Here is a 24843-nt window from a genome sequence, read left to right as displayed (position 1 = left end):
CCTTTTAAACCTGAACCAGATCTGCCAAAAGTTACTACAAGAAAGCATGTGACTGTTTTACAGAAGCACCATGTAACAGGTGGGGTGTAACTGCAGGCTTCCCCCTTTCCATACCTTTCTTGGTAACAACACCATCTTGCATAGACATCTTCCAGGTGATCTTGGCTGCAAGTTGTGTTAGCTGTGTTTCCATCAAGTGTGAAATACACTTGTCCATTGCATGGACAGGGAGGCCACCCCAATTCAATCTCCACCTCTGCTTTATCCATCCAGGGAGCACCTCTCAGGTGTGTTTCCTAACCCCACTGCCTTAAGCACAAGGCACCTTTTTAATGTACGTCCATGCTGCTTTGCAAGAGGAAAAACTCCCAAAGCAGCTTACAAGACACAAAACCAAACCAAAGCAAATCTTTTAAAAAAAACCCACCAAAACGTTTTTTTAAAAAAAACCCTAACGAAAGGTCAAAGTAACAGTTACACTTGGGCATGGGAACCAGACCCCACCCAAAGGGTGGTGGTTGGTGATTTATGGCCTTCCCAGAAGCAAGCAGTAATTCTTCCTCTTTGGCACTGTGGCATTCTGCTGCCTTGGGGCTACAGCTGTGCGGGGTTTGCTTCTAGAACCAGCTGAATACACTGATAGGACAACACAGGAAGCTGTTTTATGCTGAATCAGACCACTGGCCCATCTAGCTCTCTCTCTGTGTGTGTGTGTGTGTGTGTGTGTGTGTGTATATATATATATATATATATATATATATATATATATGTAATATTTATTGAACAATTAATAGCTTCAAAATTTAAACATAAAATACAAAAGCCAAAAAACCCCCACAACAATAAGAAAATACAAAGCAAAACACATAAAGGTACACAATAAAAAAACAGTAACAGAATAGAAAAAAAATAAAGAACACCAAAAAACAAAACAGAAAAAAGATTAGTATTTTCATATCCTATACTTCATCACTAGTTTCTTGAGCTCCTCACACCTCCCTTTTTGTACTCCAGTTCAGATATTCAGTTCAGCAAATCCTTACCCTCTATCACTTAACCTTACTCAGCATCTTAACCTATATTAAAAATACATTTTCCCTCATTATCAGTCTATATTTACATATTCTTCTTAATCTTTTTACCAACACCACTTATTTTCCATCCAACGTCCGTTTAACATTCGTAAATTTTACAGTATTTCTGTAGATATTCTTTAAACTTTTTCCAATCTTCTTCCACCAACTCCTCTCCCTGGTCTGGGATTCTGCCAGTCATTTCGGTCATTTCCATGTAGTCAATCACCTTCATCTGCCATTCTTCCAGAGTGGGTAAGTCTTGTGTCTTCCAATACTTTGCGATGAGTATTCTTGCTGCTGCTGTAGCGTACATAAAAAAAATTCTGTCCTTCTTTAACACCAATTGGCCGACAATGCCCAGGAGAAAGGCCTCTGGTTTCTTCAGGAAGGTATATCTAAATACCTTTTTCATTTCATTATAGATCATTTCCCAGAAAGCCTTAATCCTTGGGCACGTCCACCAAAGGTGAAAGAATGTACCTTCAGTTTCTTTACATTTCCAACATTTATTATCGGGCAAATGATAGATTTTTGCAAGCTTGACTGGTGTCATGTACCACCTGTATATCATTTTCATAATATTCTCTCTTAAGGCATTACATGCCGTGAATTTCATACCTGTGGTCCACAACTGTTCCCAGTCAGCAAACATAATATTATGACCAACATCCTGTGCCCATTTAATCATTGAAGATTTAACCGTTTCATCCTGAGTATTCCATTTCAACAGCAAGTTATACATCTCATCTAGCTCTGTATAATCTGCAGTGCCTCTCTGGGGTTTCAGACGGGACATTCCCAGTCCTGCCTGGAGATGCTGGCGATTGAATCAGGAACCTTCTGCACAAAAAGTATGTGCTTCGCGCCAGAGGCGTAGCGCTCCCCCCATCGATGGCTCGGGGTAGGCTTGGGAGAGACACCTCTCAGCATTCTTGGGGTGCATGTGCTTTAAATGGGTTCACAGCCAAAGAAAGGCAGAGGAGCAGCATCACCCTAAACGCGCCCCACTTGCTGGGTTGCACATGGTTTGGAGACCCTGCCCAGCGCTGGAAAGAGCACCCTGTCTTAGGTGCAATGGAGTCACTGGGAATACGAAGGCCGAGGCCCCCGCTCCCCCATTTCCCTGCCCACCTACCCAAATCCCTTCTCGCAGCCTTCCTCCATGCCGGCACCCTCTGTTCCCACGGCAAAACAAAACAAACTCCTCTTACTTCGTCTTTCTTTCTAACCCAAATCTAATGTACGGATCCAGCCCAGATCCACTCACTGAGTCCTGGAGAGCGTGCACCTCTGGATGCAAAATAAATTCAGGAATCGAGGGGGGTTGCCCCCTCCTGGGGATCTATTGTCTCTCTTTGCTATGGCTCTGTCCCTATAGGAAGCTCAACCCTGCCAGGCTGAGCAGAAAGGATTCCGGAGGGCCAACTCCTCCCCTCTCCTCAGTCCCAAGGCAGGAGTTGGGGACCATCTGGTCACCCAACAGCCAAGAAGCGTGATTTGTGGTGGCCCCAAAGACTTCTCCCCGAACAATCCACCGGCTTCTCAACTGACCAGTGCAACCCTTGTCCAGTTAGCCCTTGCATGGGCACCTGGAGCGGCAGTCATGCCGTGTACCCAGGGGGTGGGACAAGCTGGGGGGGATCTACCGTGCACAGGGGCAGCGGGGCAAGCCCCCCATGGTGTGCCTTTTTGTCACCCTCCTCACAGATTACACCTGGGGCGGACTGCCTCACCCTGCCCCCTTCCTACACCCCTGCTTTGTGCTTCTGAGCTACTGCCCCCCAATGAGACGAACGGTGCCTCTGCTTAAGGAAGGAATAACCAACCCCCTCCCCCCCCCACTGACACCATGGCTCTGTTGGGAATCTGAATACGTTCAGCTTCACACACAGAGTCAATTAGGGTTTGGCCGACAGCCAAGGCAATGTGAAGGAGTAAGTCTGCCTGGTGATACAGAGGCATGGAGACAGCTCCATGATTGGTCAAGCTCTCTCACAGGAATGATGATTTATGGCCTACTAACTGGAATGTGTTAGTTCAGAGTTCTGAGTTCAGAGTTCAGTGTCAGTGAGTGAGGTTGAGAGTTGTGAGTCGTGTAAGAGAGAGCAAGTCAAAGATCCGTGTTCTGTTCCTGTAAATAGTCCACTATATATAAATAAACACCTATAACTACAAGTTACTGGTTCCTGCTTCGTCCAGCCTGTCTGCAGCCAAGTTGCCAATTGCTTTCGTGAACTCTACGTTTACTCCGCTAGGTCTGGCTAAGGTCCTGCAACTAGTCAACAGTTGCGAAACACCAATAGGCTCCAGCATCCAGGTGGAGATCAAACAGCTGAGACCGAGCCAAGTAGTAACAGCTTAACACCAGGGAGCCTTGAGGAAGATCCAGGATCAGTCCACAACTTCACTGTGCTTCCTCCTTCCCAGGAATCTCTCTGTGGCTGTTTTGAGGCCACAAGCACCTGTTAGAGCACCTGGGGCTGTAACCGACAGTTCTGCCCTTTGATCCGTGGCATAAGAGATGCTCTGGTAGCCAAGGAAATTGGCAGGGCACTTTTCCTACAGTATGTCCAAGGCCGAAGAACAAATGCAGGAGCATAAGGTTGCTGACCCTGGTCCAGCCAGAGATCAGAGGCTGTAGGAATAAGCTTCAGGTCCCCACTCTCCCATTGGTCTCCAAAGGTCACAGGCATCCTCTCTTCTCTTCTCAAGCCAGCCTCTGCAGCTCCTCCAAAGTGGGCATGAATCGCTTCTCATAGCCAGAGAACTCTACTGGGGCAAGGGGCGTGGTCTGCTCTGGGGCTGGTTCCTTAATCTCAACAATGTCTAGCTCTTCTGGGAACTTGACTGGGCATTGGCTTAGGGCATCCTGCAAAACAAATGCAATAACCATAATTTATTTGCCTCCTATCTAGCCCAGTTGCCCCAGCCCTTCTGGGCAGCTTCCTGCAAATTATAAAACCACAGTAAAACGTCACACATTTAAAACTTCCCTATACAGGGCAGCCTTCAGATGTCTTCTAGCACGTTTCCAACCTGGCGCATAAAATATACATAATGGCGCCAGATGAACCTCCCCGGGGAGAGCATTCCAGATAAGCACATTTATTCAACTATATCATCAGTTGCTGTCTGTTAGAAGATGGGTTGATCAGTACTTAAAATCTGGCACAAGTTCTTTTTGGGTCCGCTCAGCAAGTGAAGAGGAAGAGGCAACTGGGATGGCTAATTCTCTCCAGAAACCAGATCCTTCCCATCTGCTCCCACCACAAACAGAGACAGTACATATCTGGGTTGTTGTTTTTTTAACTCAATGACTTCCTACCATGCCAGGGTCAGCGCGGTGCTCATCAATACTCTGGGTAACATCACTGTGCCCTGGGTCTGGAATCTTCTCCCAGCACCACGGAGGCAGGATCTTATGGCAGAAGTCAAGGACCCTGCGGAGGAGAGACAGCGGACAAGAGTTTTCACATGGGGCTGCAAATGAGGGGGAGATGGGGAGGGGAGGTAAGTAGCCACAGATGTTGGGCAGGATGTTGCACGGACCAGCCTGCCTCCCCACCACACCTCTGCCTTTTATTACTCACCTCCTGTGATTAACCAGCACCACAAGGAAGGCCACGAAAAGCAGGAATCCCAGAACCAGGAGGACTGCCAGGAGGGTCTGCCAATGGGAATCTGCAGGAGATCATGGGGATAAAACTCAGATGAACAAGGCCTTGCTGACAAGGCATGATTTTGTCCCGAAGTTTGATATTTCCCTATCAAGGCATTTCAAGATAGCTCCGGCTGCTGGGTTTACTGAGCTGTTGCATAGCCTTTGCACATGCCAAGCAGGTTTTGCTTGGTCCAAGCAACAGAAGTCCTAGAAGCCTCTCCTACCTGGAGTGTGGAAGCGATGCAGAAGACTGGGCACACCTTCCCCGGCTGAGGTAGATCCCGTCATGCAGAGCTGGTAGGAAGTCCCAGGCGTCAGGTCCGAGAGACTGTAGCTCCTCTCTGCAGCACCAACTACAACTAGGAAAGGGGTGGATAATCTGAGCATAGGCGGGGCGGCAGTTTGTACCCACCATCCAAGAGTTTACTGCACCAGTATCTCAATGTGTTGGCTGGCGTGGGTGGGAGAAGAGATGGGGACCATAATGAGAGCACATTGACATCAGACTGCTAGGAAGAAACTGAAGTCCAACATGACATGAAATTCTGGTACGGAACTGTTTCTGAACTGAAGTTAAAAGGTAAAGGACCTCTGGACGGTTAAGTCCAGTCAAAGGCGACTATGAGGTGCGGTGCTCATCTTGCTTTCAGGCCAAGGGAGCCGGCCTTTGTCCACAGACAGCTTTCCGGGTCATGTGGCCAGAAGGAGTAAACCGCTTCTGGTGCAACGGGACACCGTGGCAGAAGCCAGAGTGCACGGAAACACCATTTACCTTCCCGCCACAGTGGTACCTATTTATCTACTTGCACTGGCATGCTTTCGAAATGCTAGGTTGGCAGGAGCTGGGACAGGGCAACGGGAGCTCACCCCATCACAGGATTCGAACCATAGACCTTCCAATCGGCAAGCCCAAGAGGCTCAGTGCTTTAGACCACAGCGCCTCACTGAACTGAAACTGAAAACAGATAATGACCCTTATGCTCCACTGAGTTAATAATGATTTTATTATTTATACCCAACCCACCTGTAACTCCATCCTTGTATTTCTATGGTAAAAGCCCTATGGCTACACACAAGGTCAATCTCATGTGCAGACATGGAATCAATCATGCCCAGCCCCAATCCATGTGCACCAGATGTCACATTGGCATAGAAGTCTGCGACTGGTGCAACCTGCATGCCTCACAGTAGTGGGACCTGGTTTGGTTTCCTTGGTCCACTCAACGCATCTTTCAACCCCGAGATCCAGGGGTTGCAGATTCTAGATGAAAACCATGTAGGCAGCTGCAAGGAAGACCTCCGTGTCAGAAACTCAGAGGGTCTTGGGCCCAGCCCCTCCCTCCCCGCAAACTTGAGAATTGCCTCTTGGTCTCAGGCGTCACTCACTGGTCCTGTTTGCCTTGGCGTTCCGTAAAGTGGGATGTCCCAGGTAAAGCGTGTAGTGGGTGATGTGTCCATTGCGATCTCCCAGCAGAATTTCCCCCCAGGAGATGAGAGAGGCTGTAGGTGAAATGCTTCTGTCTTGCAGTCCCTGGGGAGCAGCTGTTGGTGCTGGAAAGGGGAAGGAAGGAGAAGGAATGGGACTGCGAGAAGTGAGGTTACAGGGAACCAGGCAGAGGGTGTTCTCGGTGGTGGCGCCCGCTCTGTGGAATGCCCTCCCATCAGATGTCAAGGAGATAAGCAACTATCTGACTTTTAGAAGATATCTGAAGGCAGCCCTGTTTGATGTTTTATCGTGTTTTTAATATTCTGTTGGGAGCCGCCCAGAGTGGCTGGGGAAACTCAGCCAGATAGGCAGGGTATAAATAATGTTGTTGTTGTTGCTGTTGTTGTTGTTGTTGTTGTTGCTGTTACATTAATAAGCAGTTCCATACACTTTTGAAGGGACTCTTCTTACAACAGCTGGGATCATGGCTAAGGGAGACCCAAGTCAATAGCAAGCTCCCCTTTCTGCAAGCTGGAACAACAGCAAGGTCCACACATGAAGAGTGAGCAGAAACAAGATGACTGCACTGTTTCAAGACTACAGGCAGAGGATCTCACACCAGAAAGCTAAAAGCCACTCCTCTTCCTTGCCAAAAGAAAACCAATACACCAGGTGGGATAGTTTCTACCTTGTTCCTCATCCCACTGCCAACCTCCACATTCCCTTTGCCCATCAAGATTACCTCCTTCCTTGAAGTAGGCTCGCACAGGGACCGAAGCGCTGCTCCCATGAGGATACACAGCATAGACGACGACAAGGTAGGGCACCTTTGCTCTGAAGTTACCTGAGAAGTGGGGAGCAAAAGCAATGTCAGGCCATCTGAGGAGGTACAAGCTGGGCAAACCTCTTTCTGCAAGCACAGAGACCAGACATTATCTGGGGTTTGTTGCCTGTCTCTTTTCACTCCACGCACCCCACGTGATTATCCAGAGGAGGGCTGCTAGCTGTCTCCACACCCAAATAGGACTTGCATGTTTTTGGTTAGGTGAACACCAAAGTGTGGGAAAGCCCTGAGAGACCTCGTGGGGCTGGGTGGGAGTACGTGGAAGAGTAACTATCTCCCAGCCATGGTTGTGACAAAAAAAAAAGTACCTCCAAAAGATGCTATTTGCAATTTAAGGGAAGTCTCCGCCAGGGTCCATGTGTGAAGACCAAAGAGCATCCTCTGAGGAGAGGATTTCTGTTGGGACTGTGGCAGGGGGAAGAGAGGACCAATCTGCCTCTCCCCCCCCTACAGTGCCAAAACGGATGGGTTTTCCCCAACCCTGCTATCTATATCCTTGTTTTTCCTTTGCCAACAACCTCTCGCTGTCGTGGGAGCTGCCTCCATTAAGGCAGACTGGAACCGGAAGCCTGCTTCCCTCAACACTGCTATCTATATCACAAAAGTCTGCTAATTGCATTTCATACCACTAACAACACATTTACTTTGGCTTGGGAGTTTCTCTCCCCCCCCCCCCCCGCTTAGAGCTCTCCCACACTCCTCACCTCTCAACAGGGCGCTGCTGCTGTCCCTGGGGCTCCGTGTCCAGTTCAGCAACTGTCCAGCGGGGTTGCTGGAGATCTCTTCTCTCCATTCGACCACATACTCCTCAGGCTGGAGCCACCGAGCGCTTGCACTGGGCTTCCACATCACCCTGAGACCCAGGCCTGGTACAGCCATCACCTGGACTTCCTCAGGGCCAGGAAGATCTGGAGAAAGGCCAAGTCGTTTGTCATTAAGAGCATCCCTGGAGGCACTGGGTACCTTCCCCAGCACAGTGTTGGTGATGACCTTTAAAGCCCTAAACAGCCTCAGTCCTGTATACCTGAAGGAGCATCTCCACCCTCATTGTTCAGCCCAGACACTGAGGTCCATCTCCAAGGGCCTTCTAGAGGTTCCCTCACTGCGAGAAGTGAGGTTACAGGGAACCAGACAGAGGGCCTTCTCGGTAGTGGCACCCGCCCTGTGGAACGCCCTCTCATCAGATGTCAAGGAAATAAGTAGCTATCTTATTTTTAAAAGACATCTGAAGGCAGCCCTGTTTAGGGAGGTTTTTAATATTTAATGCTGTATTGTTTTTAACACTCGATTGGGAGCTGCCCAAAGTGGCTGGGGAAACTCAGCCAGATGGGCAGGGTATAAATAATAATAATAATATGTTGTTGTTGTTGTTGTTGTTGTTGTTGTTGTTGTTGTTGTTGTTGTTGTTATATTATGGTCCAAGAAGACTGCTTGTGACATTCACCAGGCAAGAGACCTCTTTGCAAGGATGGTGCCAGGGGAACAAGTGCCCTCACAACAAAGAGCTTTCCCCCCACTCCATTGCTGGGTGCATGTACAAAGTGCATTCATATAATATTAACCCTGCAGCTCTTCAACATTTAAGATGCACCTCTTGAGCCAACAAAGGATCCGTGCACTGCAGCTACTGACATGCTCTTCAGCATGCCAACAGACCATTGGCAATCCAGTGAAGGGAAGTGGGAGGAATCTGTGGCACAGAAGAAAGCAGCCAGTTTCCATCCTGGTCCCCACATCCAGGATCAGCATGGAAGTGGAGCTCCTCAGCCACTGAGAAGATGTCTTCTCACCCTTTGTGCTGATGGGAGCCAAACAGAGTGAAAAGAGGAGAATTGGCTCCTAGGGTCAATCTGCAGAGAAGGCGCTCAGACACAGAGGAGAAATGTGGGGGACTTGGAGAGATGAGGGAGAACAAACAAGCCTGTGTGGAAAGGGGAAGCCTGGGCTGAAGAGGAGCTTGTGGTTGCTACTGTCTCTCCATTCCGGCACAGAAGGACCAGGCTGAAGAGATCTGTGCTATTTTTGCACTTTTATTGGTCTGGATTTGGAGGGGTGTGAGAGAGAGGTGGGTAGGTGAGTGGGCAGCATGTTAGCTAAACTCTGTAAGCTTGCCATGGTTCCAGTTACAGATAGATAGCCGTGTTGGTCTGTCATAGTCAAAATAAAAAAATTCCTTCCAGTAGCACCTTAAAGACCAACTAAGTTAGTTCTTGGTATGGAGCTTTCGTGTGCATGCACACTTCTTCAGATACATGCATGCACACTTCTTCAGATACTTCTTCAGGTATCTGAAGAAGTGTGCATGCACACGAAAGCTCATACCAAGAACTAACTTAGTTGGTCTTTAAGGTGCTACTGGAAGGAATTTTTTTATTCTGTAAGCTTGCACATCCTCCAATTTGTTTCGTTTCCTAACAACGATCTCATTCTCAACCCAACAGCAACCCAAAAGGGCCAGGGAGATGAGGGGCTTTATTCGAGTCCAAAGCCATGTTTAGGAGAGGAAGGGAAAGAGAGAGGAGTAAAAAGGAATTTCCACGTTTTCTCTTAAAACGCATAATAATACGCTCTGCCGAAATGCAGTTACTCCGAGTCTTAGAATGGCAGCCAGAGGGGGAAATCAGCAAAGGAATTCTTTATCTGACAGCGTCTTAGTCTTGCGGGCACTGCTGGTAATACTACTAATAATGATAGTGAGGCATGATGATATGCAAAACTGCCTGAATGGGCTGAAACCTATCTTTTCTAACATTCCAGTCACAGAGGTATGTACAGGGAAATAGGAGAAGGGTGTGGGAAGGTGGCAAAGTTCAAAAGGTTACAAATTCCTGTGCGAAATGAGTGCCTGGCCTGCTTGCAGTCCCATAAACCTCTGTTTATCAGGAACATGGAGATAAATTCCTGAAAGTCATCGAGGAAATTCCAGAGTATTCCGGTACAGTGGGACCTCAGGTTACATACGCTTCAGGTTACAGACTCCGCTAACCCAGAATTATTGCTTCAGATTAAGAACTTTGCTTCAGGATGAGAACAGATATCTGGCTCCAGCGGCAGGGCAGCAGCCGGAGGCCCCATTAGCTAAAGTGGTGCTTCAGGTTAAGAACAGTTTCAGGTTAAGTACGGACCTCCGGAACGAATTAAGTACTTAACCTGAGGTACCACTGTATTGCATCTGTGTGTCTGGAGGTAAAAACCCATCCTGAGGAAAACAGGTAACTATTGATTTCAAAGTTATTCCTTAGAATCATTGAATTACAGTGGTACCTTTGCGCTACAAACTTAATTCATTCCGGAGATCCGCACTTAACCCGAAACCGTTCTTAACCTGAGGCATGGTATCACTAATGGGGCCTGCCACTGCCGCTGCCATGCAATTTCCGTTCTCATCCTGGGGCAAAGTTTGTAACCTGAGGTACTACTTCTGGGTTAGTCGAGTTTGTAACCCAAAGTGTTTGTAACCTGAGGTGTTTGTAACCCGAGGTACCACTGTATAGAGCTGGAAGAGACCAAGTGGTGCATCAACAGCTAACTATTTTTATAGGTATCTTTAAAAATAAAATAGAAATATATCTGTTTATGTCTATCCCCCACTCTTCCCTACCCCATTTGCATTGAAGAGATATCCTGATCAAACATGCCATGGTAGCGCATGCTCTTTCTGGAAAACAAAAGCTGAGGCACCCTTGCCTTTCTTCAGTTTTTATCAAAAGCCGCTTAGAGAAGCAGAGCCCCTCCCCAAGCATCTCCTGCCCCTCCTCTTCCTGTCCCACAAAGGGGTGACCGCAAGTCATGGGGGAGGAGAGCTGATCACATGTGAATGAGGCAGTTTTGTGGGTCTTTCTTTCTGTTTCTCTGGGGTTCTGCGGTTCCCTCTCTGTGTGTATGTCAGACCCAAGCATTACATTACCAATGATGAAATTGCTGCTTTCTCCCAGCCCAATACATTCTGTAGTACTTCCCCATTGGGTTCAATTCTTTTCTTTAATAGTTGCCCGAGTGACATTTCCCTTGTCTTATGTACCAGCCTTTGAAGGAAGAGTTTGTATTTTGCCTCTTTTCTTGCACAGTGGAACCTTGGTTCCCGAACTTAATCTGTTCCGGGAGTCCATTCGAATCCCGAAACAGTTTGAGAACCAAGGCGTGGCTTCTGATTGGCTGCAGGAACTTCCTGCAGCCAATCGGAAGCCATGCCAGACGTTCAGCTTCCAAAGAATGTTCGAAAACCGGAACAATCACTTCCAGTTTTGAATCATTCAGGAGCCGGAACATTTGGCTCCCAAGATGTTCAGGAGCTGAGATTCCACTGTATCCTAACTCCACCTTCAAGGTACTTTAAACTATTAAGGCGAGGTGGGGGAGAATTGGACAACCAGATATGTTGTTGCACTACAGCAGGTACAGTATTACCTCAAGTTAAGTACTTAATTCGTTCCGGAGGTCCGTACTTAACTTGAAACTGTTCTTAACCTGAAGCACCACTTTAGCTAATGGGGCCTCCTGCTGCTGCCCTGCCGCTGGAGCCAGATCCTGAAGCAAAGTACTTAACCCGAGGTACTATTTCTGGGTTAGTGGAGTCTGTAACCTGAAGCATATGTAACCTGAAGCGTATGTAACCTGAGGTACCACTGTATGGGGAACCTTTGGCCCTCCAGATGTTGCTGAACTACAACCCCCATCATTCCTGGACATTGGCCATGCTGCCTGGTCTGATGGGAGCTGTAGCTCAGTAACCTATGGGGAACCAAAGGTTTCCCTGTACTACAGTTTCCGCAACCCCCAATTATTCACCATGCTTGCTGGGGCTGATGGGAGTTGTAGCGCAATGAAGGGCACGACACAATTTTGACCCTACAGTCATACTTCAGGTTACAGATGCTTCAGGTTGTGTTTTTTCGGGTTGCGGACCGCTGAAACCCAGAAGTACCAGAACGGGTTACTTCTGGGTTTCGGCGGTCGTGCATGCGCAGAAGCGCTAAATAATAATAATAATAATAATAATAATAATAATAATTTATTATTTGTACCCCGCCCATCTGGCTGGGTTTCCCCAGCCACTCTGGGCAGCTTCCACAAAGACCAAAAATACACTAATATGTCATACATTAAAAACTTCCCTGAACAGGGCTGCTTTGAGCATGCGCAGACGTGCTGAATCGCAACCTGTGCATGCGCAGACACACCGCTGCGAGTTGCGGACGCTGCGGGTTGCTAATGTGCATCCCACATATCATGTTTGCAACCTGAGCGTCCACTGTATTTCACTTCCAAACCAAGCGAACTCGAATAGCTGAATTGCTATGTTAGGATTAGCATAAAGGGTTGCATTTTCTTATTAGGTCTGGCAAGGGTTTGGGTGACAGGCAATGCCTGTCTCTCATGAACAGGATGTTAGGGGAGGAGCACAGAGGGCAGCAACACCACCTTCCCCCATCAGCGGTGAGGGTGACTCAGCTCCAGTTTCGGCCCAAAAGGCAGGAAACAGGGCGGGCGTGAGAGGAAAGACCCCTTACAAGCAGCCCTTTGATAAGGCATTATCAACAACTCTTGCCTGCTTGTTCCAAGCTGAGGTTGGCAGGCAGCGTTTTCTTAACGGAATTTCGGGCCGATACCCAGGCGTAGTCGGCGGAAAGAGGGAGGGCAGCATGGCAGCAAAGACACACCATCGTAGTGATGTTTTTGTCGCGGTCCCGGAAAACAACTTCGTAGTCGAGGATGACTCCCCGAGCTGCTTCGGGGTCTGGTGCCTGTGAAAGGGAGGTGAGCAGAGGTTCCTCCAGTCAAAAATAGAGATTATAAAAGAAAACAAAGGAAAAGAAAAGCCTGAAGAAGCCCACCCAGTCAAACAGATCCTGCTAAGGACACAGCTGCACGGCAGTCCCTGCTCACACACACAGCAGCCAAAGAGTCATAGATGGTGTAACTACTTTTATTTAAGTAGATGGAAAGTCCTGAGCCTTTAACACACTGCAAAGACAGGGCAAAAGGTCCACAGGGTGCATCTCCTCTCAGCGAGGGAACGAGGTGATCAGAAAAGGTTGGGCTGTTGCTAAAGGGCAGGAAGCTGGCAAATGAAAGATGGGCAAAGTAAGGTTTTTTATCAACAGCAACTGCATGAAAAGGCACACAGATGTCATTCTAGTGTTGGTGAGGCAAAAGACCCTGGGCCCAAGCACACATGAATATTGTATAAAGGTGCAAAGCCCTTCTTTCGCACCCTGTAAAACGGTAAATGCACAGTTTTTAAAAAACTGGGCAATGGCCCACAATTCCCGAGCCTCCCCTGATCAGTCAAAACAAAGGGGGCAGGAGATCACACAAGACACATCTTATGCGCACAAGACACATTGTATGGGGACTTCTGGCGAGGAAAAATGGTGGGTGCCACGGCAGCGAGCAGCTCCTGAAGCCAGCCAGAGCCAACTGCGCTACCAGGCTGGCTCTGGGCTGCTGAGGCTGCCACTGCCACATTTCCCAGGACAGATTTGCAAATCTGGGGACATTCCGGGGACGGAATTTGTCCGGGGACAGATTTGCAAATCTGGGGACTGTCCCCGGGAACCGGGGACATCTGGTAACCCTATCCTGCGCAGTATTTTTCCTGTTGTTTTTTTTTTATAGGCCGTGAGTGCACCACAGACATTTATGGGACATCAATTTACAGACGGCAATCGGCAAACTTGGCAAAAGTATGCATTCTTCTTATAGAATCATAGAACTGTAGAATTGGAAGGGACCCCCAAGGGATATCTAGTCCAACCCCCTGCAATGCAGGAAACTAAACACAGAATCATAGAATTGTAGAGTTTAGCCTGATGCAGGCCAAATGCGTGCGTGGTTATGGTGAGGTCAGATCTAAAGCAAACCTGATTAGAATTTGCTTTCTAGGCCTGCAAGCACAAAGCTCCCTTAAAAAAAATGAGAGAAAATTTATTTGTACCCCGCCCATCTGGCTGGGCCTCCCCAGCCACTCTGGGCAGCTTCCAACAAAGATTAAAAATACATTAAAATGTCCCACATTACAAACTTCCCTGAACAGGGCTGCCTTCAGATGTCTTCTAAATGTCAGGTAGTTGTTTATCTCTTTGACATCTGATGGGAGGGCATTCCACAGGGCAGGCGCCACTACCAAAAAGGCCCTCTGCCTGGTTCCCTGTAACTTTGCTTCTCGCAGTGAGGGAAGTGCCAGAAGGTTCCCCTAAAGCAGCTCACAGCCGTAATTAAAAAACAGTGCACCAGTCCTAAGAGGAAGTGACCATGATTTGCTAACATCCCTGTTATCTGACAGCAGAGTAACTTCATTTTGCTGCAAGGCTCAGCATATTTGCTAACGGTCTGTGGTCTGTGTAGCGCCATCAGTTCCCAGAAGCTATTATGACCAAAGGCTGAGCACAGAGAGCCATTACTGCTCAGGGGAGAGGTTAATTCAGTTAAACTAAATAAACTTCAGGTTTCCCACGCAGCCAATAGCAGGGAGTGTATGTCTGCTCATTTGCCAAAAGGCTCTGTGAATTGTATGCTCCAAGGCTCCTCAAATCCTGTGAAAATTCTTTAAATTTCAATTTTCATTCATCCCTTGTGTATGTACAGTAAAAAGGAGACCAGCAAGGTTCACTTTACCTTCCACAGCAGGAAGCGACTTGGAACACCTTTCTCAGAAACACCAACTTTTTGCCACACGTCTACCTGACCCAGGGGAGCTAAAGGCAACAGAGATGCAACAGGTGGTTAGTGAGAGCTAACAGAGCAGCTGGACAATCACAGGTGCTTTCCTTAAAGAATAAGTCCAAGAAACAAATGAATAAGGCAGCATGCACAACTGACTTTTTCCAAGCAGACAGAAACAAAATGCACAATGGTGATTTAGTAATGATCAGGTTTATGCTCCAATTTTGCTGCTTGGAACCAGTTCCCCCAAAGATGAACAGAATCTTGAATCCCAGAAATACCTGCCTAAGGAGTTGGTGGGCTCTGCATATGTTTAAGCAAATGCTGGACAGCCCCCTAGTCACAGGTTCTGCGGCTGCATCCTGCGCTGTGAAACTTGCATTGAAATGGGGTCATCAGGGAGGGTGGAACAGAAGACCTCGAAGATGCCTTCTAACTTTGGAATTCTACGATTCAGTACCCCAACCCCAACCATTCCACATAAGGTCTGAGAGTACAAGGTTAATTCCTTATACAATGGCCTCTCCCCACATTTACATATATATTTTTCAGTTGTACACTTACATTTTCAAGTGTACATCTCACATTTTTGTGAGTGACAGGAGTGTGAAATAAGTGTATCAGCCAAGCTCCTCCTGTGATGTCAGCACACCCGTCTCTAAAGACAGAATGTTTCCTCCAGGAAAAGAGGAGAAGGGAAGGGGACCATAATGGGAGCACATTGACATCAGACTGCTAGGAAGAAACTGAAGTCCAACATGACACAGTGGCGTAGCGTGGGGGGTGCAGGGGGGGCCGGCCGCACCGGGCGCAACATCTGGGGGTTAGGGTTAGGGTGTGCAAATCCACGGGTTAGGGGGCGCAAATTACTTGCCTTGCCCCGGGTGCTGACAACCCACGCTACGCCACTGACATGACATGAAATTCTGGTACTGAACTGCTACTGAACTGAAGGGAAAAGGTAATGGTAAAGGACCCCTGGACGGTTGAGTCCAGTCAAAGGCAACTGTAGGGTTGTGGCACGCATCTCGCTATCAGGCAAGCTGGCGTTTGTCCATAGACAGCTTTCCGGGTCATGTGGCCAGCATGACCAAACCGCTTCTGGTGCAACTGAACATCGTGGTGGAAACCCCGTCACAGTGGTACCTATTTATCTACTTGCACTGGGATGCTTTTGAACTGCTAGGTTGACAGGAGCTGGGACAGAGCAACGGGAGCTCACCCCGTCGTGGGGATTCGAACTGCCGACCTTACAATCAGCAAGCCCAAGAGGCTCAGTGGTTTAGACCACAGTGCCACCTGTGTCCCTTCCAGGGCTGTACGTACCTGCCTCCGGGGTTACGAAGGTCTGGGAAGAACTCCATTCACTCCAGAAACCTTTTTTCATTTCTGGAATGCATTGTACCTGCACCTCGTAGGAAGTGAATGGCTTCAGGTCCTCCAGGTCATACCCTTCCTGGTCTACATGCTCCTCACTCAGCTGGGAAAGAACATTATCGTCATCATTATTATTACTCTTACTATTCATCGTAGTAATAGAAATAGCAGTTATATTCCTCTTTTAAAGTAAGAATCTATAGAAAACATCTCACAAATCAGGTAAAACAACCCCCAACCCCATTTTCTCCTGCTATTGTTGTTGTGCTGATATACTTACCTTCAAAAAAAAGTAATAAAAACAAAACAAAACAAAAATCATAAACATAAACATTCATCAGAATAGCAGGAAGTTTAGTGGGGAGTAGATGCAGGAGAGCACGGGGAGTGAGGTGTTAGGAGACCATATTCCCTCCTATGAACCTCTCCTGGTTCTGAGATCTTCAGGGAACACCCTTGTCTCTGTCCCACCACCATCTCAGATACACTTGGTGGGGACATGGGACAGGGCCTTCTCGGCGCTGGCTGCTCCAGACAATTGTGGAACTCCCTCCCTAGAGAAGCCAGACTGCCTTCTTCCTTGTTGTCTTTCTGCCGCCTAGTGAAGATTTCTACAGCAATTAATTGTATGGTTTTAATTTAATTCTATCAATGTTTAATCGGTTTTTAACGTGTCTTTTTTGTTCTTATTATTATTTGTAAGTCATCTTGAGCCCCTCTTAGGGAAAAAGGTGGGGTATAAATTATAATAATAAGTTGTTATTTTTTATCACTGAGAGGGAAAGCAACGCCAAACAATTGGAGCTGAGACTCCTAGGTTCTGTTCCAGTTTGGGAAGCTGTTTAACTTCCACTGAGGTCTCTGTGCTTTCTTCTCAAATCATTTCAAGGTGCACCCACAGAGAGTATGCTTGGTCTCCCAGGTTTGTTGCTGTGATGTGCCAAACGGCCACAATTATCTCATACTCCTTAGGTTGCAGTTCTCCCAGAATACAAGCTGGATAACAGCTGATGGGATGGGGAAACCGACCCATGCATCCAGACAAAACAGACTCACGTAGGTCCAGCTGTGGTCCTTTGACATCTTGTATCGAAGGGCACAGGTGAGCGGCTGGTGATGAAGGGATTCAGACCAGTGAGGGTTCTTCCAACTCACTGTAGCGACAGAGGACTCAAACACCACAGGCTCCAGATCAGGAGGAGGAGGCTTCACTGAAAGAAGCAACGCAGCGAAAGGCCTCAGGCACAAGAACCCTTGTTGCTTACCCTTCACTCCCACTTCCCACTCTCCACTCTAAGCATCAGGAATGGAGCCATACCTATGCTATACAGTCATACCTCGGGATAAATACACTTCAGGATAAGTATTTTTGGGTTGCACTCCACGGCGACCCGGAAGTAACGGAGCGCGTTACTTCTGGGTTCCACCGCTCGCGCATGCACAGTCAAAATGACGTCATGTGCATGTGCAGAAGCGGCAAAATATGACCCACACACACGCAGACACGCTGTCGCATCTTACGTTCTGTTCAGGATGTGAACAGGGCTCCGGAACGGATCTCATTCACATCCCGAGGTACCACTGTAACAACAAACTCTAAACAAAACCCAGGAAACAAATGCTGAGGAGTAAGATCAAGGGTCAGCATGTCCACAGAGCAGGTGGCCTGCAATTCCACATCACAACTTCCACTGTTTTTATTACTAAAGTTACTGGTTTCTTATGAACAAGAGGAAGCAGTCTAGTGTTTTTCTCAGAAGTCAGGGAGAGATTAGGTGGACTTCTGCAGTCAGCGCAGTGACTTTTCAAGGTGTTCTAAATTCTTTCAGGATCCAAATATTGGGAGGCCAAAACCAACCAAACAAAAATGCAACATGAGATAGCGCATTTGATTCACTTTCACAATTTAGTCTACTCACAGGATTTGTACACACATTTTTGAGAAAGCACACACAAGACTGAATGCAGTGAACAGGTGAGTGTTGCAGAACTAGAGATAACTTGGATGGGCTGGAAACGGCTTTAAGTAAATTTAACAGGACCCACTGAAAGCCCCAGCCACATAATTTCAAGTGTCAAAGTCTTTAGGGATATAAGTTGCCATTTTTTCTTGAACAATAGAAAAGCTGAGGTGTCTGGAATTTCACAGCTCTTGACATCACTGTGGAATCTGCAGGCGTGATCCTCTGTCGCAGCATGACACCCACTATTCAAGCTGTCCTGTACCACACAGATGCAAAATCAGCTCCAGATGTGAGATGGCCCTTGGCAGAGTGCCCTCTGGCAGCCCAGCCTCCCACATCACTGGTCCCCCATCCACAAGCTTTCATGGTGGTGGAAGTGGGTGGCATCCTGAATTTCCCACAATACCCCACAGTGATGCTACATCAGGTTAGGTCTTTAGGCATTGTGGAAATTCCAAAGTGGTGACTCACAGGCCCAGCTGTTTAGTTCTGGGGGTGAAGGCCAGCACTGCCACTAGGTCCCCTGTTGGGATCTCAGCAACTGCCAAGAGTTACCTGATGCTGACACTGAGCCTGCACTGTTACACACAAGTGAGCAAGTACACTGGTACTATTCTTAGCACTGAGCCTCGTGGGCTTGCCAGTCAGAAGGTTGGCGGTTTGAATCCCCATGATGCGGTGAGCTCCCATTGCTCTGTCCCAGCTCCTGCTAAACAAGCAGTTCGAAAGCACACCAGTGCAAGTAGATAAATAGGTACCGCTGCAGCGGGAAGGTAAATGGCGTTTCTGGTTTCTGGCATGGTGTTCCGTTGCACCAGAAGCATTTTAGTCATGCTGGCCACATGACCCAGAAAGCGGTCTGTGGACAAACACCAGCTCTCTCGGCCTGAAAGCAAGATGAGCACCGCAACCCCATAGTCGAATTCAACTGGACTTAACCGTCCAGGTTTCCTTTACTTTTTTTAACCTTACTATTGTTAGTAATATTTTTTATCCTCATCTGCAAGTTTATCTAGACCCTTCCCCAAAGCACTCTGTGCCTATTTTCTCTCACCTATTTCATCCAAGTTGAAGTTTAACTTAGCGGAAGTTGCAATCCCATCCATGCCGTGATTGGTTTCCACCCAAACACTGTAGCTGTCTCCCTGTGTCAGGTTGCGCCTTTCAATAAGCAACCAGTTCTGCTTGCCCGGAGCTCCACGCCTGGGGGGTTTGCCAGGATGACTAGAGAAAGAGGCAGAAAGAGGAAAGTTAATTCCGGCATGAATTAAAAGTGAGTATTTGCCACTCCTTAGTTATACAAATATATTGCCCAGGACTTACCATTCCTCCATTTCCAATTCAGAACAAAGAGTTATGTAAAGTGGGTAATTTGTTTTGTTCTGAGTGTGGAATTTGTAAATTTGGTCTCCCAAGACTATGCATTTTCATACACATGCCTCTGTGTTGGCTACAGTAATAATCATAGTAAGAAATCTGTGATAAATAAATAAATAAATATACAGTACTGCCACAAATTTTAGAGAACAATTGCTTTCTAGAATGACTAGGAATGCCTGCTTAAAAAAACCCAATGCTAATTCATCTACAAACAAAGAGCAGTACATATTCAACTTATTTTTAAAAAAGGTTAGCAACAGGCAAATGTGAAAAAAATGAAGAATTTGGAGATGTAAGTGGGAAGTAGAGATTGCCCCATGCAAAGACACAGAGCAAGTTCATAATGAATACGGGGCAACAGAAGCTTAATTCCTGACCCGCCTGGAAGTGGTCTATAAGCAGAGATTGTTAAAGTCAACCTGAACACTTTCCCTCCGAGTAATAGGGTATCTGAGGAATTATGAGGTATAATTATGAGGTACTGCTATTGTCTCCATACTGCAGATGTGGGGCTCATTGGATTCTGGCTTGCCTAAGGGTACCTGGTAAGTTCAAACAGATGTGAGATTTTTGGCAGGGGACTTTCCGACTCACAGTGACTCCAGCCAATAGAGTGATGTGTGAGGAGACAGATTAGTATAAAAACAAGGTCTGTGGGCTAATGATGAGTCTGGACTTATTTGCAAAGCTGTCTGAAGCATAATGGCAGACAACTCCTGTGCAGGCAGGTAACTTCCAGAGTCAGAAACTCCCTGGAAGGTTCTGTCAGTCAAATGCAGTGACTTCTTTTGCTGACAAGACCTTGGTAGAAACCCTTTTGCCTCCCTGAAAAATGCTGAAATGGCATTTGAGACCAACGCGGCTAACAATAGAGTGAGGAAGTTGCAGCACATTGTGAGGACTGCCACCCAAGCGCACACACACACCGATGCACGTGCACACACACACACACTTCCTAAGGCCGACAAAGCAAATTCTTCCTGACATTTTGCAAGTTTTGCCTCTTTCATGCCCAAATCCACAGGCTCTCTGGGGCTGGATCAGCACAGGGAAACACACGTAATGCCTTGCTTACTATTTCAGGCTCTTATAGTAGAGGACATGGGTAGTATTAGCATCTGGAGGCTCCCTGGTAGACCAACTGCAGTTCACAATATTGCTGGGCACTGACTGGTAACATTTCAGGTCCATGGGGACATCAGGGTCACCTGCAAATAGAGACATATTCCAAAATCAGCACTCAAGCCACAGAAAACACAGCCATTATCTTGCACTATTAAAATTCAAGGGAAGTGATCCTAGTTGTCCAGACAGAATTAGCACCCTTTTCTCACTATTTGTTTGTTTGTTACATTTCTATCCTGTCCTTCCCCCCAAAGAAGCTGAGCGCAGCAGACAAGAAGTGACAGAGCAATAAAAACATCATTAAAACATCTCCAATATACAGTGGAACCTCAGTTTTTGAGCCGAAGCCAAACGTTTCGGAAGCTGAATGCCGAAAACCCAGAAGTAATTGCTTCCGTCTTCGAACGCACCTTGGAAGTCAAACGGCTTCCGCTGTGTGTTTTTCAATTTTCTCAATGGATTTTGCCAATCGCCCATTGCTCCTCGGCTTTCTAAGGTTTCGGAAGTCGAAAACCAAGGTTACACTGTATAAGCTAATCACCAAATGGCACCTTAAACCTAGATGGGAGTCACCACAATAGAATTTCTAGGTGCCATTCCCCCCCATTGGTATTATTATTATTATTATTATTATACTTTATATTTTAGAAAACAAATCTCAAAGGGGTTTACAACATCCCCCCCCAAAGAATCCAGAATAAAACAAGGGGGCTTTTCTGCAGTGGCTCCCCATTTGTGGGATGCTCTCCCCAGGGAGATTTGCCTGGCACCTTCATTGCATATATTTAGGTGCCAAGCAAAAACATCCCTCTTCTCCCAGACATGTGGCTAATTAAACAATCTATGGCATTTTGAATGGGGGTGGTGTATTGTTTTTGTATGTTACTATGTTATGGGAACCAGGAAGAAGAAGAAGAAGAAGAGGAGGAGGAGGAGGAGGAGAAGGAGGAGGAGTAGTTTGGATTTGATATCCCGCTTTATCACTAGCCGAAGGAGTCTCAAAGCGGCTAACAATCTCCTTTCCCGTCCTCCCCCACAGCAAACACTCTGTGAGGTGAGTGGGGCTGAGAGACTTCACAGAAGTGTGACTAGCCCAAGGTCACCCAGCAGCTGCATGCGGAGGAGCTGGGAAGCGAATCCGGTTCCCCAGATTACGAGTCTATCTCTCTTAACCACTACACCACACTGGCTTACACTGGTAGAGGGCCTTCGCAGTAGTAGCACCCTCCCTGTGGAAGCCCTCTCATCAGATGTTAAGGAAATGAACCATTACAGTGGATGCTCGGGTTGCAAATGTGATCTGTGCGGGAGGCATGTTCGCAACACGCAGCGTTCGCATCTGCGCACGCGCGGGTTGCGATTCGGTGCTTCTGTATATGCACAAAGTGCAATTTAGCGCTTCTGCACATGCGCAACCGCCAAAACCCAGAAGTAACCCGTTCTGGTACTTCCAGGTTTCGGCACATCCGTAACCCCCCCCCCAAAAAAAAACACACAAAAAAACACACAACCTGAAGTGTCTGTAACCCGAGGTATGACTGTATATGACTTTTAGAAAACATCTGAAGGCAGCCTTGTATTGGAAATTTTTAATATGTACTGTAAACTGTCTGAATGGGTGGGGGAATGAATGATGATGATGATGATGATGATGATGATGATGTTTTTATATTGTAAACCACCCTGTGCTCCTTGGATGAAGGGCAGGATAAAAATTAAATAAATCTTCCTCATCATTCCTATACAGATGCAGCTTAAAAGGCTCAACAGTAATTGCATTTCTGACCCACAGCTCCCCACCACACACATCTTCTCAGCATCTTCACTTCCTTCCTGCCAAAACCTCACAGGCCCCTGCTGTCTCTAGGCCTTAGCCCTGCTTTCTCCTTAGCCTGTACCTTCATGCCTCCACCATTTACTGTTTTCTCTAGTCTCTGCTTCTCAACCACTCTCTGCTCTGTCCGCCTTGCCTCCTGGCCTCTCTCCTCAAGAGCTCACAGCCTTTCCTGTCCTTGCTCCCCTGCCCTCTCACACCCTTGTCATTCTGAAACATTATCTCCCTTGCACTTATTCCTTCACGCATTTATCTGTCTCCTACGCCACCACTTCCTTCAGATACCTGTAACCCACTGCTTCACCTGTCTCCTTCCATTCCGAGAGAGCTTAGTTCCCGGGCAAGCTTGGTGTTGGTAATATCACACCTGCCTAGCTAATTAGCATCACAAACTGTGGTGCCCAAGCTGGTTTGCGTCCCCAAAATTTTAGACTCGCGGCATTAAAGACCTATGCCACCAGCCACTTGCACATAATAATAATAATAATAATAATAATAATAATAATAATAAATTATTTATACTCTGCCCTCCCCAGCCAAGGCCAGGCTCAGGGCAGCTAACAAGCAATAATAAAAACAAGTTGAATGAATACAACTTAAAAACAAGATTAAAATACAACATTAAACATTGAAATATTAAAATGCAGCCTCATCGCAGGAGAAGAAAGGAAAAACGAAAGAGGGGGAGGGAATCAAAACTGATTCCAAGCCAAAGGCCAGGCGGAACAACTCTGTCGTACAGGCCCTGCGGAAAGAAATCAGATCCTGCAGGGCCCTGGTCTCATGAGACAGAGCGTTCCACCAGGCCGGAGCCAGTGCTGAAAAGGCCCTGGCTCTGGATGAGGCTAATCTGACTTCCTTAGGGCCCGGAACCTCTAGGGTGTTGCTATTTATGGACCTTAAGGTCTTCCGTGGGGCATACTGGGAGCTGGGATAGTCGCACAAATGCTACAGCTAAGTGGCACAGTGCCACAAATAATCAGTTGCCACACAGCTGTGTGTGAGAGAGAATAGAAGGAGTCATAATACAGTCCTGTATGAAGGAAATGATGAATGCTGATCCCTTACCTTTTTTCAGCCCAAAGACCTTTAACGACAGAAGCAACAGCCATACTGCATTCCCCCTGTTTCCCATAGTGCCCGGGATGTCCTGTATTGAGAGACAGCAATGGTGGATCATGAGATAAGGACAAAGTCAAGCAGCACTGAATTAAATGCCTCCCCCCCCCCATTTACTATATTTATTTATGTGGACTTTATATGTGTGTCCATGTCAGAACGGCACATAGGAGCCTTTGAGGAACTAAAGCACAAAACTTTTTTACGAGCTCGAAGACTGGCAGGGGATTGATTCAGCAGAAACACCAGCGTGTGAGGAGATGCTGAAAACTTATAGAGGGGAATCATAGACATAAAATCCAGACAGAAACACAACATTGCTTGTTTTAACTCGCTTGTGGGAACAACTCAGAGGCTGTGAAAGAAGGAAGGTTAACAACAGAAAGAATAAGAGGAACCATCGGAAGTGTCTATGAAAAGCAGTAGAAGTATGAGATGATCAGAACCCTCCGAACTTGAAGCATGGGAAGTCCTACTAAAAAATTAAAATTTGGCAGAATATTCAGATTATTTGATATATATATGTTGATACGGAACGGGGGGGGGCAATGTCTTCTTCACTACAATATATTTGCTCAATTTCTCTAGGACTCCATCACCCCTCCCCTGTCCTCCATAATCTCTCAAGTAATACTGTCAAAATCCTGTTACAATGTATCCACTCTGTTTCTGCTTTTGCTCTCTAGTACAGAGTGGCTTAGAAATCACTGAAATCTTCAAAAATTGATATAAAATCAGCCGTGGTTCTGATCTGCTCGTTCTCGGTGCCATTCAACTCAGTTCCCCTTGGACTCCATGATGCTGTCCCTACTTCCATAATCCCCAAAGCGGCAGGTCACAGTACGCAGGAACTTCTTAATCCTGTCAGATAGTTTTGCAAATCCTTCCTTCGGGCAATACTAGGTGACAGACGATGTATATTCCTGGCCCATTGTCTTGCCACCACCGGTACTCAATAAATGTGTATCTATGTATATTTCCCGCTCCGCATATCCCCCCTCCCTCATCCGAAAATGCTAATTAATGTAATCCCACCTTTTCATAATGTATTCATGACGTGTAAAGTATATTCATGATGTAACTTGTGAAACCCAACCTTCCCATAATGTATTCGTGACGTTTCATGCACTGTATTCTGGGACATGGAGGGAAATCTCAAAAGTTCATGCCACCCCTTTCTCGCGGTTCAATCTCGCCTTGAACCTGTTGCGCAATAAACTTGGATCTTCTGCAGTTTGCTCCTGCATCCGGCTGAGCTCATTTTCTTCCGCAGGGACCCACGGACTTAGTCCGATGAGCTGGGTGGCAGAGTAACCCCGCACCCAGAATTTTTCCATAACAGTTGGCTGCCCAACGTGGGGCTTGTGGTTCT

At 47.0% G+C, this 24843-nt stretch overlaps 2 protein-coding genes across 4 annotated transcripts in view; both read right to left on the bottom strand.

Moving 5' to 3' along the window:
- The window catches only part of RLN3 (relaxin 3), an 82386-nt gene that overhangs the window by 38105 nt on the left and 19438 nt on the right, over positions 1 to 24843 (bottom strand). The gene's annotated exons all lie outside the window — the stretch shown is intronic.
- IL27RA (interleukin 27 receptor subunit alpha) lies at positions 1960 to 23967 on the bottom strand. Of its 2 annotated transcripts, XR_014214995.1 has the most exons (15): positions 23421 to 23967; positions 20469 to 20601; positions 19068 to 19237; positions 17106 to 17260; positions 15999 to 16152; positions 14625 to 14704; positions 12556 to 12751; positions 7712 to 7915; positions 6906 to 7007; positions 6124 to 6288; positions 4962 to 5096; positions 4667 to 4757; positions 4402 to 4516; positions 3551 to 3945; positions 1960 to 3511 (listed from the first exon to the last, which is right to left on the bottom strand). XR_014214995.1 is itself a non-coding variant. In XM_082205433.1 (14 exons), the coding sequence occupies exons 1-14, from the start codon at positions 23530 to 23532 to the stop codon at positions 3784 to 3786; spliced, it is 1974 nt and encodes a 657-aa protein (XP_082061559.1). In that variant the 5' UTR covers positions 23533 to 23967; the 3' UTR covers positions 1960 to 3783. The 2 variants fall into 2 exon arrangements, 1 of the variants encoding a protein (XP_082061559.1); XM_082205433.1 differs by having other exon boundaries at positions 1960 to 3945.

The sequence above is a fragment of the Podarcis vaucheri genome, assembly GCF_965113315.1.
Source record: "Podarcis vaucheri genome assembly, chromosome: 17".
Classification (NCBI taxonomy): domain Eukaryota; kingdom Metazoa; phylum Chordata; class Lepidosauria; order Squamata; family Lacertidae; genus Podarcis; species Podarcis vaucheri.
This window is presented reverse-complemented; position numbering and strand designations above follow the sequence as displayed.

What these genes read in the sequence shown, in the direction of transcription:
- IL27RA (XM_082205433.1), bottom strand. Translation starts at nt 23,532, where the DNA reads ATGATCCACCATTGCTGTCTCTCAATACAGGACATCCCGGGCACTATG. An exon ending in CTTCAACTTGGATGAAATAG is followed by an intron (nt 17,261 to 19,067) that starts GTGAGAGAAAAT and finishes TGCTTCTTTCAG; the next exon opens with TGAAGCCTCCTCCTCCTGAT. An exon ending in CCTCAGCTTGGAACAAGCAG is followed by an intron (nt 7,916 to 12,555) that starts GCAAGAGTTGTT and finishes GCCTTTCTCCAG; the next exon opens with ATCTTCCTGGCCCTGAGGAA.